Source organism: Bison bison, unplaced genomic scaffold, assembly GCF_000754665.1.
Source record: "Bison bison bison isolate TAMUID 2011002044 unplaced genomic scaffold, Bison_UMD1.0 scf7180017864160, whole genome shotgun sequence".
In the NCBI taxonomy this organism is placed as follows: Eukaryota; Metazoa; Chordata; class Mammalia; order Artiodactyla; family Bovidae; genus Bison; species Bison bison.
The window spans coordinates 8195806-8215528 of NW_011494732.1; the positions used below are offsets into that span (position 1 = coordinate 8195806).

Below are 19723 nucleotides of genomic sequence, written 5' to 3' on the forward strand. Positions count from 1 at the left end.
TATTTTAAAGCTTTTTTTTTTTTTTTGCCTGGACCTTCTCCCTTCTGGAGAAAGCAATGGCACCCCACTCCAGTACTCTTGCCTGGAAAATCCCATGGATGGAGGACCCTGGTAGGCTGCAGTCCATGGGGTCACTAAGAGTCGGACATGACTGAGCGATTTCACTTTCACTTTGCACTTTCATGCATTGGAGAAGGAAATGGCAACCCACTCCAGTGTTCTTGCCTGGAGAATCCCAGGGACGGGGGAACCTGGTGGGCTGCCGTCTATGGGGTCGCACAGATTCGGACACGACTGAAGTGACTTAGCAGTCTCCCTTCTAGTCTCATGATTCTCCAAAGAAGTTAGACATTTCTCCAGAAATAGAAAGTCCTTCGCTGATTTCTCCCAAAAGCTTCATAGGCAGAGGTACTTATTCTGGGTTTAGGGTAGATGCTCCAGCCTCCAGTGGGTATGAGGTTTATGGTGCTATGGTGAACTGCTATTGAGCAGATTTACCGACTCTCAGACATGATATAAGACAATTACCATGCATTTTGTCTCTTAGAGGGAAAAGGATTTGCAGCGGGTTAATAGTACTTTTATTTCATTATCTAATGGTAAAAGTGTTTCATTGTGTGTGCAAGATGAATGCGTATTAGCGATGACAAATGGGGTCTTTCAACACGGTACCAGGCCTCGTCATACATATGTTAGATTAAAGAGTTCACCCTCGAAATACACTCTCGCATCTGCATGTGTGTTTTTAATAAATCTGATTGCAGAAATTTATTGCATCACCGGATTTAGGAAATTATGGGGCTTGATTGCTGCAAATATAATCGGGTGATATATACAGAAATGCTCCTCGAGTTATGGTCCAGAAAAAAGCCCATCTCGGGATGGTGCAAGAAAGCAGCAGACCACATAAACAGAGCGTTTCTTGAATTATGCAAATGAAATCCATGACAACTCATGGTGAATTGTACTCCCCTTGTGAAACTGCCACCGTTAAAGTGAAGAAAGCTGCGAGAGGGGTGATCAAATATACATGTACGACCAGCAGACATTGTCTGTCATGTGTGAGCCGGAGCGTCCCCCACTTCCATGCCTCACTCTTTTTCTCCCTCCTTGGTGCATCCTGTAAAAACCTGGTCTGAAACCTTCATTGCACATAAGCAGGCAAGGCTGCTTCCAATCCTTTGCTCTGAATCCAGCAGTCTTCAATGAAATATTTCTTATACTTGAAGTGAACCTTAAATGATTTACTGCAGGATACACAAAAGGTCATCTTGCTTCTTATTGGCACCTTCATTTTTCCAAAATCTACTGAAATTAAAAAGCCATCTATATCTTAAAAGGCGTATTTATGAACCCTTAAGTGTGAGTAAGTCATAGTTGGAACAGTTCCCACCTCTGATATATGAAAGCTGTCGACAGCACTTTCTTACACTATAATATGCCCATACAATATGCCGCACTTTACTATTTTGACACGGTTTGGAGATGTTTTCTACAGTTACTGACAAGCTTATGCCATCACTCCCTTGGAAATTTAAGAGGTGGGGCAGAGGCGTAAGGAAGAAATGAAAAAAAACAACTCCACCCAACTTTATAGGAGAGTATTGATCTGGCCTGACTTCTGACAAGCAAAAAAGCTGTCCTGGATTTTTTTCGGTTGCATCCCCAGTTTCGTAAATTATTCATTTGTGCCAGGAGTCAATATCCTGTCTTTTCTCAGCTTTTTTGTAAGTTAAGAAAACTTGTTTGGAATGCTGTTTTGTACAATGATTAAAAAGGAAAAGGAGGAAAAAAAATCTTTTTCTTTTCTCTCTCTCCTTTTTTTTTTTTTTATTGTTCCAGAAGGAGCTTAATTCCGTCGCTTCCGAGCTGTCTGCACGGCAGGAGGAGAGTGAACATTCTCATAAACATTTAATTGAACTCCGCCGGGAATTTAAGAAAAATGTACCTGAGGTACAGTACAGTTGCTGTTATAGAATTAACTCAGTAGGAATGCAGATTTTTCTCCGTTCAAACTATATTTTGAAAACTATAGACATAAGTGACTAACAAGAAAAGAAGCTAATTAGCCACAAAGAAAAATTACAACCCCCAACGTCTCCGCGTTTCTTCGTATAGTGGCACTCAGCGGTGCTGTCTAGAGTAAGAACAAGACGCTTCTCCATGGAAGTCATTGTTTTTGAGGGCTCTGTACAACATCCATTTTCTCCCCACATTAGCGTCCAAGTCAGATGCTTGGCCTTGACAGCAAAGACAATTTGTCTCGAGTTCCTGATTTTGTTTTGCTTTCCCCTTGGCGTCTGGAAGATGGTGGCTGTAGACTGTCACCCTCTCCAGCCCTTCCCTTAACCTCCCAAGTCTGAAAGTGGCACGCATCCCCCATAAATGTTCCTCATTCTTCACCCCTTCCTTTGCAACTCCAGCCACCAGCGTTGTCTTTCTCAGCTGCTATGAGGGAGGTCCAGTTAATGCCCAGCCCCCACACTGTAAGAGTCCCGCAGGGGAAAAGACAAGAATGGACACGTTTCTTTCTTCACAGGGGTGAATGTGTGAATTTTTTTTTCCTCTTCTATCAGGCCCCCTGTTGCTCCTCAATTTTTTTTTTTTTTTTAATGATGGAAGAAGAAAACCTTCTGACTCCATATAATGTTGGCAGGGATGTGACACGTCAGAGCCATGAAAACGGGAAACAGATACCTGGCCCATTCCCAAAGCCAGCCCTGCCTCTCTGTGGTCAGCAGAGGGTGGAGTTCTCTGTCTCAGCCCACTCAGCTCTCTGCCCACTCAGGTGGCCTGGATCTTGGAGGAGAACCAAACAGGGTCTGCCATTCCAAAGGTATTAATGTTAGACTTAGACATGTTGATTCCATTCTGCCTGTTGGAATCACCTAGGAGTCCTGTTGTCATCTTGCTGATGGAGGAGGGGGCCATGGAAAGATGGAGAAGAAGCAGGCTACCCAGAAATCAGGCAACATAAACTCAGGGGGGTCGGTCTCTTTGCTGTGAAATCCTCCTCACATGTCAGATATTGAAGAACCAATATCTTTGGTTCTTCAAGGCAAGAGTGGAAAATAGGTTCTAGTTAGGACTTGTCCCTGGAGCAAGTCTGGGGGGAATCAGGTTTGAGAGCTGAGAGAGAGTGCACTTGGAAAAGGGGTGGGAATCTCAGATCTGCGTGTCTCCCATGTTACAGCTTTAGAAAGACCAAGTTGAGTCCTGGGAGCTAAGAAGGCATGGGGAGATTCTGAGCATCCTTCCTTCCCCTCTTAGAACAGAGAACAGCTTGGTCTTTAAACCAGTTTTTCTGCCCAGAGTGAGAGAACCAGAAGCTTTGTCTCTGAGTCCAGTCTCTGGGAAGCAGAGATGAAATGGCCACAAATCTCCACAGTCCACCATTTAGACCTCCTTCCCCCAGGCCACGTGGGAGCCCCCAGGTGATAAGGGAAATCCAGGCCAGGTTTTAAGCCTCTGAGTTCAGCTTACATAATTTTAATACTGCATAATTATGCAATTATGTAATTAGGAGGAATAAGTTTCCATTCCTATTATAGTCGTGCCTCTGAAAATTCTCATTTTTGGAACTAGTCTCTCTTGATGGGGGAGAGTCATGCCAAGACTTTATTTAAGAACATCATCTGGCTGGTACCCAGCTCACCTCCTGCTGGTGCCTGGGCTTGGTTTCCCCCAGGGGTTAAGCAGACAGAAAGGGTGGTGGGCGTCTAGAAAGAGTTGGCACTGATCCAAAGTCCCACCGACCTCACCATGGTTCTCATATTTGAATCCCGTAAATTCATATGAGCGGGGTTTTGTGAACAGAGCCTGTTTGGAGAATCTGTTGACCTGCATTGTAATTCCAACTGTGCCACTCACTTGCTTTGGAACCTTCAACAGTCAGCCCCTCTCAGAGCTCCTGTGTCCCTTTCTGTAAATTCAGAGGAGATAAGCCCCTTCCAATACTTATGTTTCCTGAAACCCAGACCAGAGGTTTTCTGTTGATGTGTTTTATTTGGTCTGTAAAAGTCTCTCCAATTTTACAGTAAATTACCAACATTTAGCATCTCTGATTTCACCCCAAAATTTGGATTTCCAATCTCTTTTGAGACCATTTGGTAGAGCTGGCCACACAGAGGCTCCACCCCTACGCAGCAGTCATCAGAAACAGCCAAGCAGCTGCCACCCCCTTACAAAGGCGCTGTGTCCTCCTGAGATTTGCCACAGGCCGCCCAGCCTGCCTCCCTCCTGTCTTCTTCCACCAGCCTCTGTGGGCATTTGAGTTTACAACCCGCAACCTGGGTCTACAGAAGTTTCCTTCTCCAAGCTCAGCCCCTGCACTCACAGTTCCTTCTGATCAAATAAATTCCCTAGGTTCACACGCACTCCCCACATCTCTCCTGTAGATCCCCAGCACACATCAGTAGTCAGTGGCTCTGAGAAGCCCTGGGGGGGCGGGTCCCAGAACAGTGAGGACACGTTCCCAGGACCCAGAAGAAGGGTTGTTTCCAGAAGCAACACCATCCTATTTCACAGTTGAGGGATTTATTCTTCACCTGACACACGTATCTGGTGCATCCTTCCCTTTCCTGCTTTTCTCTGCTACCCGCTCCCTCTCCATTCTCTCGAGCCCCCCTCAGGTTCTCCTCCCACAGGGCTTTCTTGTGGACCATAGATGACCGTGCTTAGAGGAGTCACCAGTGGGTCTCAGAGAAAACTGGAGCATTTATAGTCAAGTTCTTGGGAGCCTCGGTTCTAAAAGACCTTCCTCTTTCACGCTGGAGAGAACTCATGGGAGTCCACCAGGGGCATCCTTGGGGGTGGGAACCTCAAAGGCCCTTGAGGAAGGCATGAAATTAGGGTCCCAAAATAAGAGGCTCCCTTCTGAGGATAGCCCGGTGGCACAGAGTTAACAAACATTTACAGAGCCCTTCTTCTGAGCTGGGTCCCATGACAGGTGACCCCACCAAGCCCCCAGAAACCCCATCTTCTGGTGAGGAAGGGGTGACAGTACAGGGCGCTGTTGCTAAAATGCCAAATGCAGTTTTTGCTAGAGAGGGCAACTGAGTGGGAAAGCAGAATTGGCAACCTCCAGAGACATCTCCCGAGCAGCGCCTGGAGAGCAGAGGTTTTCTTGAAGGGATGTTGGTAACATGACCCAGGGCACGGAGCTTCTCCAGCCCCAGCTCCAAAGAATGACCCATGATGAGCCACCAATCGCATGAGGTACTTTGCATAAAACAGCATTCCGTGATCAGATCCACTTGGGAAATGCTACTTCCTCTCCCTCTTCCAGAAATTCCCAGTGTGCACCATGTAAAAGGCTCCCAAGGGTCCTGCAGGGAAGAAGCTTGATGTTGTGCTTGATGTGTTCCGATCAGACCTGGCCGGGCCCCTTTGTGTGTGTTTGGGTCTGTCTGTAGGCGTATATATGAGGAACTCTTATGAAATCTCATGGAGCGCAAGTCCCATGAGACACACTTGCTGATTTGGGGGACAGCAGTGAGCTACAGGCAGGGGCTACTTGACACCACAGTGAACTCTTCGCTCATCTCTTTTACAGGAAATCAGAGAGATGGTGGCTCCTGTATTAAAAAGCTTCCAAGCTGAGGTAAGACCCAAGGCCTGTGGCATGTCACGAAAATACCCCCTGGCTGTCTCTCCTATCCCACCTGGGGTTGTCAGAGGTTTCCAGCAGCAGAGAAACTTCCCTGCCCCCATTGTAGACTGCCCATGCCCTCCAGATCAGCCGTAGTATGATAAGAAAGGGTGCTCTGTTTCCGCTTGGTGGGATTGCCACCTGCTCTGACATCCTCTCTACCACCCACCCTCGGAGTATATAAAATCTACTGCTTTCACATTCTTTCCTGCCCATCGGGCCCTCGTTCCTTTGGCAGCAGCTGAGCTGTCCTCAGCCAGTTGTTTCTCTGGCTTTTCTGGAGCCCTGGGATGGAGCTGGACCTCCCCGTGTCTCCTCTTTGCTTGACTTGGTGACCAGGATTCCGAGAATGTCCACTTGTCTGGCTGGCACAGGAGGCTGGCAAGGAGAAGAATGGAGTTACATTGAGTCAGGGGAGTGGAAGAGCAGGGCCATTTCTCCAACATTCTGTCTTAAGGGGGCTCTTCTCGGTCTTCCCCTGGATTCAGGCAGGACGCTGAAAGGATTGGCCCTTAAGCACTCGCCAGCGGAGATGCATTTTTAAGTCTATCGTCCGCCAAGTGCCACATTACTTTAAATCTGTCTCTTCAGAACCGAGTAAGCACATAAGGCAATATTAAAGTAAACAATAACTGGATTTACACAAATGTCGCTGATTTCCATATTTTTCATCCTTTCATTTTATTACTGAGTTGACTGATGTGCTTATTTATTTATAGGGCCATCCGGTATTGATTCATTTGGTTGTGAGGTGCCTGAGCTAGAAGAGGGTGGAAAAAACCCAGAAAGAAGACCAATAATGTTAGGAATGTGTTGTCATGGCTTTGTGTTTTGTTTTTTTTTTTTTTTTTATAAAAAAGGTCCCCATCTGCCAGCTCACGGTCCCGTGAGAAGCATTCAGCACATAAGCACTCTCGGGCAGCTGATCCTTTCTTTGGTCCAGCCCCAAGACAGGCGTTGAGTGTTTCATGTAGAGCATTACTTTCTCGGCCATTCCCCTTGCTTGGGTTGGCATGGCAAAGCTTCTCTTAACCACTTAGAGCCTCAGTTTCCCTATCTGTTAAAGGAAAATAAAAGCACTACAGATCTTTTCATGTTGTTGTGAGGATTAGGTGAAATACAATGAAAGGAAAGAATTTAATGTAATTCCTGATGCATCAAGAGCTTCTCGGGAGTGAAGAGCACAGACTCTGGAGTCAACCTAGATTTGAATCCTGCTTCTACCAGTTTCTAGCTGTTTGACCTTAAGCAGGTTGCTTGTGCCTCTATGCACAAGTTACTTGTGTCTCTGTGCCTCTGTGTCACACTCTACAAAATTGGATAATAATTATACCTATTCCATAGGGTTGTGAATGAAGAACAAAGTTAATACTCACAGTGTTCAGAACATTACTTTGTGTGTTAAAAGCCTTAGTATTTTATTTCTGTTATCAGTCACCTTCAACATAGGTTTCTTTGGCCTCCACTATGCCTGGCTTAGAATCTGCCTCTTTCCTAACTAGGTGTTCAAGGCTTTTTATCCAAAAGAAGGGGGTTTTCTGTCCCTAGAGGAAGCCAGCATGACTTACGTTATCTTTTGATGGGAGTAAGAGTTAGACATTAGATTTCGGCAGTGGTCAGAGAAGACCCAAGTGTAGTATAGTGGAAAGTACATGTGAATCAGACTCAGATGGGCCTGGCTTGAATCTTAGGCTAGTTGTGTGGCCTGGGGGAAATTTCTTAACCTCTCTGAGCTGCAGTTTTCCTCCTTCGATAAAGGCGACTAACAGGAGGGCTTCTGAGAACTGAGCAGGGTGGAGGAAGTTGACATGGTGTCCAGCACACAGTTGGTGCTCAGTAAGTGCCGGAGGAGAGAGTCTTAGGGCGGCCAGAAGAGACAAAGCTGAATTCTCATTTCCAAATCCATGTGGCATGTGGAATAGACACCATTTTAATAGCTGGCAATCTTCAAAGAACTTCGTTAATTTTTTTAAAAGGGTTTTCCATCGTCCCTTTAATGTACCAAAAAGAGACTACATTTGTCTGGAGTTTTATTCCCGAAACCCCTGCTTTCTTCATGATCTATTGACTAATCCATCGCGGCCGCCATGTCCCTCCCAGTGCCTCAGGGGAGAAGCGCTGGCAAAGAAAGGTGTTAATAAAAAGCATCTTCTTCGTGCAGAACAAACTGCACACACACAGGCCGTTTATAATCCAAATTTGATTTTCATTTTAATTTTTTTAATGAGGGTTCATCCTTTATGCCGCTTCCCTCTCGCAATCCACCAGGCTCTGGGCTCAGAGCTGCAGATTCCCAAGTGGGCATTAATCACCTCCCAGGAATATTCCCTGAGGCGAACACCTTCCAGAGTCACATAAACTAACCCATAAAACGCCAAGGCTGAATATCGTACCCGTCATTCCTTCTCCCCAAGTGCGGGCCTCTTGTTGAAATATAACACGTTCAAGTTCATTCCTTAATTTCACTCCACCAGCCCTGGTGTATACAGAATACAGGCATCCTTTTATCTTTTCATACTATGTATGCAGGGGTCTTATTTTCTTTTTCTTTCTTTTTTTTTCCCCCCACCGTGCTGGTGGTGGGAGGGAGGCGGAGAGGAAGTGAATTTGCCCTGCTGTGAATTGAGGAAGCTTTCCCTCTCCGCCTTGATTGCTTAAAGGACAGTCTTGATTCCCCCTGCTCAGGGAAACAAAGACAGCCAGAGAAGGTGGCTTAATGGAGACAGCTTGAAATGGCCAAAGTTTGAATATCCTTGTGCGCAGAGAAAAGAGCAAGACGAAAGCCCCGCTAATTACAAAAGTTGCTTTATGAAAGATAATTCAAAGCAATAATTTAGCAAACATAATCAAGTCGCACAGATGGGGTTGTTGATGGATGGATTGCAACATGCAATTAGCAGTTCTCGCAGTTACATATCATTAACCCTCCGAGCACAAAAATTATTTTCTCATTATTAGTTGAAAAGGTAAAATTAAGCTGACTAGACAGTAAAGGAACAAACTACAATTAATTACCTTCATTTATTACAGTCATTATTTTAAACTTATTTTTACTTGGAGAGAGAGACGAAAACATCTAAATTAAAAGTTTTGTTATGCTAAATCAGAGGTGAAACTTTGCTAAGGCGTTTGTGCAGTGGCCCAGCCAGAAGATGGCAAGGCCACTGCTGTGAGAGGTTTTTTTTTCCCCTGCTTCCTTCCTCTTCCCCCATGAAGGAGATGTGGCCTGCATGGTGGAAAACCCCTTCCATCGAGGTAGAACAGACTTGTTCACCTGGGCCTGATTGAAACACAGCAATTTGGAAACCAAAGAGGCAGAGACAGCCTCTGACCCCCATGGGAAGCGAGAGAGTAGTGGTCAGACACCCAGGGTCTGAGTCCCACCCGACACTGCTTATGTGACTTTGGCCAGTGACTTCATATCTCTGAGCCACTGTTCCCTGCTACGTGGGGACAGCTGTTCGGATTGCATGAGGTTCAGTGAGATTCACTGTCAAGTGGCCAGCAAGTAGTTTGCTCTCACTGTGGTGTGTGTCTGGTTGCTCGGGCCTGAGGATGTTGTCTCCCTGTCCTCTCAGGATCAGAGGGAGCTCTTGTGGTGTGACCGCCTTTTAGGAGCTTGGTGAGAGAGTCGAGACGCCACCTACCAAGAGACGGAACAGGGAGTTGGGCAAGCGTTTGTGCCAGAACTTGAAGGGCCACCCTTCTCCTTGGCGCCTCCAAGGCCCACTCAACAAATATTTATAATGTCCCTAGGAGGTCAGTGCCTGTGACTGAACCAGCATGTAGGGGTCACGTCCCGCCTAGAGATCCCCTTCGTTTGCTGAACTTCAGGTTCACACCGTCCCCACAGTGGCTGCACATCTGTGCTGTATCCTGGCGTTCCCCCGTCAGGAGGCGGAGCCTGTGTCTCCATCCTCTGCATATGGGCCTTTAGAGTAGTTTCCACTTGAACCGATAGCCGTGACAGAGGTGACCCTGTGCCTGCAACAACAGAGGCCTCAGCCGGCCTGGGGCTTCTACCTCCTGCCTCCTCCAGCCCAGCCTTCCTGTAAGAAACGTGACCACCCAGAGGCTCCCTGTAGCGAGAAGCCAGCCTGCATGGAGAGCCCCTGAGGGATGAGTCTTCACATGGTAGAGAGAGGGGCCAGGGACACCAAGGCACCAGACGCGAATCAAGGAACCATGCTGGCCATCAGCTGCCATCTTGCCATGACTGCCTGAGAGATGACAAGAAAGAACCACCCCACTGAGCCCGGTCAACCCCCAGGACCATGAAGATAAGAAGTTGTTATGAGCCCTTTGCATTTGGGGGTGGGTGGTTACACAACAGTAGATAATCAGAACGCCCGGATTCAGAGTGCCAATTCTTCCCTCCCCACTGATCCTCAACTCTCATCTCCCTCTCTCCTCTTCTTTTCTTCCACCTTCTTCTCCATTTTCTTCTGTACCTCCACCCCCAGCCCCTCTCCTTCAGCCTTTGCCAGATTTTAGCCTTCTCATTTTCCCACAGCACCAGGTCCTTAGATCACCACCTCCATGCAGAGCACTCTTTCTGCCCTCCCGATGCCCAAGGGCATCCCAAGGCAGAAGCCAGGGCACACAGGCAGCACGCAGCCTCCTCTGTTTTGAGCCTAGCATTGCCCTCCAGGTGGAAGTGTCAGCAGTTCTGAGCTTTTGTCTCTTCTCCTTTGTATTTCTTCCCGTGGAATTGGGGTGCATCTACAAGGCAAACCCCACTGGCTAAAGGAAGTCCAGAGCAGACGCAGTTCAAGTTCTGTCTGTGGAGGAGCAGAAGGGTTATGTTGAGATAGGAATTTGCAAGAAAGCAAAAGAGGAGGCCTTGCTGCCTTCCCTGTGGGTGGTTAGGTGGCGAAGCATGGCATGATGCCCACCAACCTGGCACTCCTATCCTGGGTGGATGGGTGTTGGTTGGATGAGTGGATGATTCAGTCAACAAATAAATATATATACCCTTCGTTGAGTGAGTTACCCTTTACTGTGCCTTCTCTAAAATGGGGTGATTGCACTTGGACAGCCTGATGCGTGTGGGTTTCAGGGTGCCACCCTGGTCAGATATGTAACAAGTCATAGTCTCCTGTGTTCTGAGGCATTCCAGACCCTTTCCCACAGGTCTCGTGTAGCCAGAGGTGCCAAACACAGTCTACCAAGGGGAGTTCCCTCACTTTCAAGTGGGCAGAGGACTGGAAGTTCCTTCTTTTGCCCATATCCACCTGCCAGGATGCTAGTGATTGATCAGACCCAGGTTGGACCAACAGGGCACCAGAGGAGAGAGAGGCCAGGATGTCTGCTGCGTGGCCTCTGATGTGAACATCGCTGAGACTCAGTTGCTTACTCTTGTAGTCAGTCAGGAGCCAGGCTTGGCCCTGAAGCAGGGCCTTGCCTTTGCTGGAGGAGTCTGCTGACGTGACTTGGATTGCACGTCCACCGTGTGGTACACACTCTAGTGATTATTTTGTGTGTTCTTCATGATATTTCTGTTAAGGGAAGATTCTGTAATTAGCTCCACTTTACAGATGAGGTTCCGGGGAGATGACTGACATCCATTTAGTACCTAAGACAGGATGAGACCCGAGGTGGACATGACTTCAGACTCAGGAGGGTGGTATGGGCTGGAGAAGGCACTCAGGGCAGAAACCCCTGGCCAACTGACCTCTCCCAGCCTCTCCCCTCAGCCAGTAGACAGCCTGGCTTATTCCCACCTCAGGCGACGTGTCTGCTATTCTCTTACCTGGAATGTTTTCCCAGTACTGTCTCTTGACCCAATTAACTCCTTTCAAGTATCAGATCCTCCCAAGAGTGAGGAAGCTCTCCCTGGTTGACCCCAACCCCTAGTCAGGCTTGGACTCCCATCTTTCCCAGCACGGCTCCCCACACTCACCCAGGATGCTGTGTAACAGAAGTCATGTTTGTGGGTGTCTCATCGTTCAGGGCCCCGGGGCTCCTTGGCTGTGACTCTGCCTGAGTGGGAGCCACAGGAGGCTTTAGAGCAGAGGAGGGCCCGGCTGTGACTCCGGTTGTAACAGGATCCCTCAGCCTCCTGATCACCTCCGCATGGTGGGGGTAGGGCTGGCCTCTCAAAAATGGGAGAGAGGAGGAGACTATATGCCTTGTATACCCCACCTGAGCCCCCACACTGCCTGTCCAAGCTCCTGCTCTCTGCCCCCGTCCTGTGCCCAGAACCAGAAGTCATCATCGGCCTCCCCCACCTTCTGTCCCAGTCCCAGACTCTGAGGACGCCCTGCTGCGCCCTCACAGGCAGATGTGGGTGGGGAAGGGGTTCTGACCAGCACGAGGTCCCCAGTCCCTGTTCCTGAAGCTGAGCTGCCTAAGTGGGGCCTGGAGCGCACGTCCTCACAGTTCAGCTCGCCTGAGACAGGCTCGGCCCTGAGCCCCCAGCCCAGCCCTGCACGCCGTGTCCTAACTTGGTGCCTATGCTCCCCTCCTGTTCTGCACTTGCCTGCAGGACTCTTGCCCTTCCCTTTGAGTTGAAATTTAATTACGAGATCTTTTTTTTTTTTTGCCTTTTGCCTTTTAACATTGTTTGCTATTTCAGCTGTCTTTGATGTCATGTTTCTCTTACTCCTGAGGTAACCCTTTCTCTGTCGCTCCCAGCACCGGCATGCCATCTCTTTGTGAGTGGGGCCCCCTTGGGGCCACACAGACGTTAGACACATACAGTCCTGACCAGCCAGCAAAGCCAGGGAGAAGCGGCCTCACTGACCGGCGGGACCCAGCAGGAAAGATAAGCAGTGGGAACAAGTGTGAGTTTGGAGCTAGATTGGCACAGGCTTGTATCCTAACCCATCTGTTTGCCCGCTGTGTGATCCTGGGCAGGCCACTTAACCTCTCTGGGCCTCAACTTCCTTGGCTTTTAAATGGAGATAATAATAATACCTACCTCATAGGGTCGATGTGAGGGTTAAATAAGTTGACCCTTGAAAAGTTCCAAGAACAAAGCCCAGCACATAGTGAGTGCTCTTTTGGACATTAGTCAGCACTCCCAGCTGATGCGCTGAATTTATTCCTCCCACTTCTCCCCAAGCCCCATGAGGAAGCATCTGCTGTCGCCCGTTCTCAGGTAAGGGAAGTGAGGCTCAGCACCCGGCACATGGTGGTGGGTGGTGACTCAGGCTGGGATACTAGCCAGCAAAACTCACCGTGCATTGAGCCATGCCTCACCACGTCTCAGCAATATAGCAAGGGAGGCACCACTGGTGTCATCCCCTCTGACAGGTGAGACGCTGCAGTTCAGAGAGGTTAAGCTGCTTGCCCCAGCTCACACAGCTCTTCACCAGCAGAGCAGAGGGTGGAAGACACAGACCTCAGCTTGTAGGGCTGAGTGGATCTCCTCAGGGAGCTTCGTGGGTACAGAAGGAGCTAAGAACACTCTATAGATTTTTGTAGAATTGATCAGTCCTACACTGAGGCTCTGAATTGGACACTTGCAGGTAGTTAGGGGTTAGAAAAGAGACCTCTTTTTTCAGCCAGATCTGTGCCTTTTAGATATGTCTTTGCTGAGTTTTTTCCAGGCACAATCCACCAGGGAAGCCCAGCCCATTGCAGAGAGCTGGATTCAAACCCAAGTCTGCGTACCCAGCCCAGGACTTGGCATATAGCAAGTGCTCAATAAACAAGGTGTCACTTGCAAGATTCAGTGAGAAGGATTTCCGTCCACCCTTCCTGTTCCCAGCTCACATGCATGTGTGTGCACACCCACTCCCCACCCCTTCCTCTGGTGACATAATAACTTTGATGATGCACATTTTCTTGGCTCCCATAACCTGGTCTGGCCCCTCTGGCTTCGCCCTGCCCAGCTTGGGGTAAAACTTATAACGAGCTGAACATTCTTCTGAATTTAATATTAAGAACCCACCAAAGCATCATTGAACCTGTCACACCATATTACAACCAAATTAAGAACCAGCAGCAATCCTCTTTCATTCAGTATCATATGCCTTATAAAGTAAATTATTAATGCTTTTTCCCCCTAGTTAAGCAGTTATTTGCAGTTGTTCCGGGTATTTCTCATTAGAAATAACATCATCTAAAGAACGATATTGATTGATTTTTTTAATCTTGGAATCATGGACGTGAGCCACATATTTATATGACATTCCCTTTAACTAGAATTCTCATGCTTTATTTTTATATTATTGATCTTTTTGACACGAATTGCTTTTTGGCCTTGTGCGAACGTTGTAAGCTTTCCGCCTGCAGAGGAATGGGCCGGCGTCTGGGCCGAGCTGGGAAGAGTGATCACTCCAGCGGCATGGCGGTAACATTCCCGCACATTTAACAACAATTAGTCTGTGCTGATGCCATGGTAGGCTTTCGTGTATGAAAATTTACAAGCCTTTTAATGGACTGCATTATGGAAGGCCATGCGGGGCCAGTCGGTGGGGAGATGAGGCCGCCGGGCGCGCATCCATCTCGTGGTGCTGTCAGCCGAGCGTCTCTTAGCGCTTGTGTCTGCCGGGTGCCAGCGGCGGGCAGAGCGACGCTTCTGCAGCGGCCAGCACATCCCCTCGGGGCATGAGTGCCCATTCCTGTGGTCACTCGGACATCCGTTCAGTAGATGTTTCTTGAACACCTGCTGTGTGCCAGGCATGGTATTCAAGGGCTAAAGTGGTGAACATCACTGACTCACGTGCTCAGGAAATATTGACAGGTGAGCTCCATTGTGTGCCAAGAACTGTGCTAAGCACTGAAGCTAAGAGGTGAGCACAGATCATTCTTCTGGCTCCTGTAATATGGAGCAGAAATGACAGTAGCTTCGATCCGCACAGACCTGGGTTCCAATCACAGCTCTCTCCTTGACCAATGGTCTCAGTGAACCTCGGTTTCCTTGGCTGTGAACTGGGAACGGCAACTGCCCCTGCCACACAGGTAGGCTGGGAGGATTCGTGCAAGTAGAGAGCTTGAATGGTTTTGTGTGGCATAAACCTCCCAGAATCAGGAGCGTTGCATCATGCTTTAGAGTTAGTATGCCTTCCCCTGCAGCCAGAGCCCTAGAGTACACATCATGCCCACCCCTGCTTCCCTTCGAGTTCGACTGAGACCTTCAGTCTTGCAGACATTTATTCTGCACCTGCTGTATACCAGGGTGAGTTCCAGGCTCCAGGGATGAGGCTATGAGCAGCTGTAGATACCCCTGCTGTCCCCAGGGCCCGCACAGCTGAATGAAAGAAACAGCCAGACACACGCTCCTCAGGGTCAGCAACGATCACTGTTATGATTGAATTTCATGTGAGTTTCATCCTTTAACCCTTTGTTATTCAGAGCATGGGGCCAGCAGCATCCGCATCATCTGGAAGTGTGGTAGAAATGGAGTTTCATTGGCCCCCCACCCCACCTCCCAGATCCCCGGAGTCAGAATTCGCAGTTTAACAAGGTCCCCTTGTAAGTCAACTATATTTCAAAAAAAAAAAAGGCCTCAATAATTTGGTGATTTGTGATTCATGTGCTCATTAAAGTTTGAGATGCTCAAACTGCCCATTGAAATCTCCTGAGGACTTTAAAAAATATTGAGACCTGGGTCCCTCCCCACAGTGGCTGGCATTCTGTCTGGTGTGAGGCTTGGACATCAGGATTTTAAAAGCTTCTGCTGGTGATTCTAATATTTGAGATGCTCTTGCCCTACATCACCCTTAGGGCAGAAAGTGAAGAGGAACTAAAAAGCCTCCTGATGAAAGTGAAAGTGGAGAGTGAAAAAGTTGGCTTAAAGCTCAACATTCAGAAAATGAAGATCATGGCATCCGGTCCCATCACTTCATGGGAAATAGATGGGGGAACAGTGGAAACAGTGTCAGACTTTATTTTTCTGGGCTCCAAAATCACTGCAGATGGTGACTGCAGCCATGAAATTAAAAGACGCTTACTCCTTGAAAGGAAAGTTATGACCAACCTAGATAGCATATTCAAAAGCAGAGACATTACTTTGCCAACAAAGTTTCATCTAGTCAAGGCTATGGTTTTTCCTGTGGTCATGTATGGATGTGAGAGTTGGACTGTGAAGAAGGCTGAGTGCCGAAGAATTGATGCTTTTGAACTGTGGTGTTGGAGAAGACTCTTGAGAGTCCCTTGGACTGCAAGGAAATCCAACCAGTCCATTCTGAAGGAGATCAGCCATGGGATTTCTTTGGAAGGAATGATGCTAAAGCTGAAACTCCAGTACTTTGGCCACCTCATGTGAAGAGTTGACTCATTGGAAAAGACTCTGATGCTGGGAGGGATTGGGGGCAGGAGGAGAAGGGGACGACAGAGGATGAGATGGCTGGATGGCATCACTGACTCAATGGACGTGAGTCTGAGTGAACTCCGGGAGTTGGTGATGGACAGGGAGGCCTGACGTGCTGCGATTCATGGGGTCGCAAAGAGTCAGACACGACTGAGCGACTGATCTGATCTGATCTGATCTGCCCTAGAAGCTCACCATCTAGTGGAGGAGACGGATACATGGAAATAACCAGTCGTGTGTTGGTAAATGTAGAGTCCTGACTTCCGTGGTGTAAATACTCCCTCCAGGAACAATTTCAGGCTGACAACATGGAGTTGGGAAGAGATATTCAGTAGCATCTCAGGTAGCGTTTCCACCACAGACATAATAGCTGTGCATAACCTCAGAGCCCCAAGAGTAGTAATATATCACCATATAATTAGGAAGTGATGAGTTCTGAATATGTATTCCCTCTTTTCTTCAAATCTTTTGTGTTAAAATACATATAACATTTATTACCACCTTAACCATCTTTAACTCATCAGTTCAGTGATATTAAGTACATTCACACTGTTCTACAACCATCACCACTATCTCCAGAACTTTTTTCATCTTCCCAAGCTGAAACTCTGTTCCCATTCAACAGTAGCTCCACATTCCCTGCCCCTGGCAGCCACAATTTTAAACTTCCCGTCTCTGTGAATCTGACTGCTCCAGGTACTCTATAGAAGTGGAATCATCCAGTATTTGTCTTTTTGTGACTGGCTTACTTCACTCAGAGTGTCATCAAGATTCATCCAGATTGTAGTATCATCATTTTAAATGTAATTTATGTATTATAATTGTAGATTTATATGATTTAAATTTTTAATTAGGGCCATGTTTGTAAAAGTCCAGCTTGTATAAGTCCAGAAAATTTAACAATCGGCTTTGGCAAGCTGCTAGAGGTAAGCCCCAGCACACCACTAGATGTGCAAGTGAAAACAGAGAGACAAACGGCAAGCTTTAGGACAGGGGTCAGCTAACTCTGGCCCTCAAGCCAAAGCCTGTTTTTATAAAGCTTTATTGGAACACAGCCATGCCCATTCATTCATGTATTGTCCATGGCTGCTTTCCCACCACAGCTGCAGAGCTGAGTCATTACAGCAATCTGTATGGCCTGCAAAGCCAAAGCTATTTATTATCTGGCCCTTTACAAAAGTCTGCTGGCTCCTGCTTTTAGGTTTACAGGGAGTGGGAGAAAATTATTATTCATTCATTCAGTTACTCCGTCAGTATATACAGAGTACTTATTCTAGGCACAGGAGCAAATAAGACAGTCCATTCCTTTCCAGAGCTGACCTTCTGAGAGAAGACAGATGTAATTCAGGCCCTCGCACAGCAAGTAAATATATAATTATCATCTATAGCAGGGCTGTGACACAAGCTCCATGGGGTTATGAGAGCATCCTGGGATGTCAGGGAGGACTTCCAGGAGGAAATGACTATGAACTAAAGCATGAAGCAGAACATTCTAGCCACAGGAGGGGTGGAATGGCATGCCATGTAAAAGGAGCAGTGTGTGCTAATGCCCTGAGGGAGAAGGGAAGTGAGAATTTCAGGGCTGAAAGCCCGGGAGAGGTGGCCAGAGTCCCTAAGGCCCTCACCTGTGCCCTGGCTTCTACCCAACCCCCAGCTACCCTGCCAAGTGTAGCATCACTTTGAGCCAGGCTTACCCTGGTACACTGGCCCCAACTGCCTCCCCACCCTCAAAGACCACCTCACCTCCTAAATCCCCTCCATCTTCCTTTGTCCTGGCCTTAGGCCCCACAGTGTGACAGACAAAAGTCTCTTATTTAGTTCCTTCTTGAGGTTTATAAACTCCTGCCCTCTAATACAATTCTTCTCAGCACAACTACAAAATAACAACACTTAATTAAAACATAAAGCCAAATATTCATGGATCAGCCAAATCCTATGTCCTGGAACTAAGCAGAGGCCCCACCCTGAAATTCAGGGACTGAGACACAAAGGTGGGGTCAGAGGGTGGGCAGGGTTTCCATTTCTTGAGCACCTGCATGGTACCATACTCAAGGCTGGTGATCTGACATCTGGGATGTTTGGAGATATATCTAGAGAATCCTAAGGAAAACTGAAACTCAAGCGGAGACACAGATCAAATAGCTGAGAAGTAGACGAGGCAGGATTCAAACCCGTTGTGTCTGCAGTAGCCACAGTGGTTCATTCCTGTGACAACGACATCACACATAGCAAGAGATTATTTCTCAGTCACATCACAGTCTAGTGCTGGTTAATGACCAAAGGGGCTCTGCTGCACACAGCCATTCAGGGATCCAGGTATCTCCTGTCTTCCGCCTCTGCCTTCACTGCATTCCAGAGTCCCCTTCACTTACACAGTACATGGGGAAAGTTCTCAAGGGCCAGACCTGGAAGTGGCCACATCGTTTTTACCCACACTTCCTTGACCAGCACTCATTTATAAGGCCATGTCCAATTTCAAGGGAAGCTGGAAATAGAGTCTAACGTGTGCCCAAGAAGGTGTTAAAAAGAAAAGAAAAAACAGGGCGAGGTGAGTACATAACCCTGTGTCCCGCACTGTGGACTCCCTAATGGGTGAAGTAACTACCTCAGTAGCTATTGCAGGGTGGGATGGGGTCAGGAAAACAGTAGGGTGAGTACATTTTGGACAAAAGAGTAGGAAATGAATTTCAAGGAATCTGTCAAGTCCAGGAAGCAGCAAAGCAAGAGCAGGGAAGAACTTTTAATGATCTGGTAGGTGTTACAAAGCTCCTACTATATATATCTCTATGGTGGCCTGGCTAACAGAAGAAATGAGCTTTGTCCAACAAGGAGGCCAAGCCACCCATTGGGAGCCCACGTCCGCAGTCAACTAAGAAAAAAAGCAAATGTGGAGTTAGAGCAAAATGTCCCACGTGTGCCAGGAAGAAAGTGATTACTTTATCGGCAAGCAATCAGGGAAGCCTTCCAGGAGGTGAAATCCCAGCTCAGGTTAGGAAGACTTGGACAGGATGAAACACAGAGACCAAAGTGTGGGGGTAAGAGCACAAGTTGTCTTGACGTCAGGCAGACCTGGGTTTGAGCCCCAGTTTGAACACTGGCTGGATGTGATCTTAGGTCACTTCCCTTCTTTCTGACTCTGTTTCCTCAATAAAATGGTACCTAGTATACAGGCTTATTGTGAGGATTAAATGAGATGGTCATGTTTGGAGTGTTTATTAGCTCAGTGCGTTACACACAGAAGGGAGTGTGTAAATGAATGGTTATTCTTAAAATGAATAGTTATTTGCCAGTGACTGTTTGGTGAGCTGTGCCATGCTTCTGGAGCTACGATACGTAGGGAGGTAAGGGAGAGGAAGAAGCAAGGAAACACAGCTGGGCCGGGCAGGGGGGCTTTGAGTGCCCCGTGTTAAGTCTGTAGTTTGTCTTGTGGGTAGATGAGGTGACATGGATTCTCTTGATGTATGAGGACAGCCTAATCAGGAGGCTTTTCTAGAAAGATCCGTCTGGAGGTGGGTGGGGTAGAAGAGGGTCGACTTGGAAGTCAGGGTCTGGAACACTTGAGACCCGTGGCAATAATGGTGTCCTGACTTGAGGCAGAAGCAGAGGTGTGGCAAAGAGAAGGCTGGTTCAAAAGAGTTTGGATGGGATGGGGAACATGTGTACACCCGTGGTGGATGCATGTTGATGTACGGCAAAACCAATACAATATTGTAAAGTAAAAATAATAATAATAAAATTTTAAAAAAGAGTCTGGATGTGGGGGTCTGGCCTTCAGGTGGCCGAGGGGGATAGAAGGCCTGGGTATCGGGCTC

At 47.6% G+C, this 19723-nt stretch overlaps 1 protein-coding gene across 1 annotated transcript in view; it reads left to right on the plus strand.

Moving 5' to 3' along the window:
• CUX2 (cut-like homeobox 2) overlaps positions 1–19723 on the plus strand; it is a 280298-nt gene that overhangs the window by 172844 nt on the left and 87731 nt on the right. Inside the window, exons 4-5 of the mRNA XM_010841427.1 lie at positions 1843–1953; positions 5555–5602. Of these exons, the coding sequence (XP_010839729.1) occupies positions 1843–1953; positions 5555–5602 (159 nt within the window). The remainder of the gene's footprint in view (positions 1–1842; positions 1954–5554; positions 5603–19723) is intronic.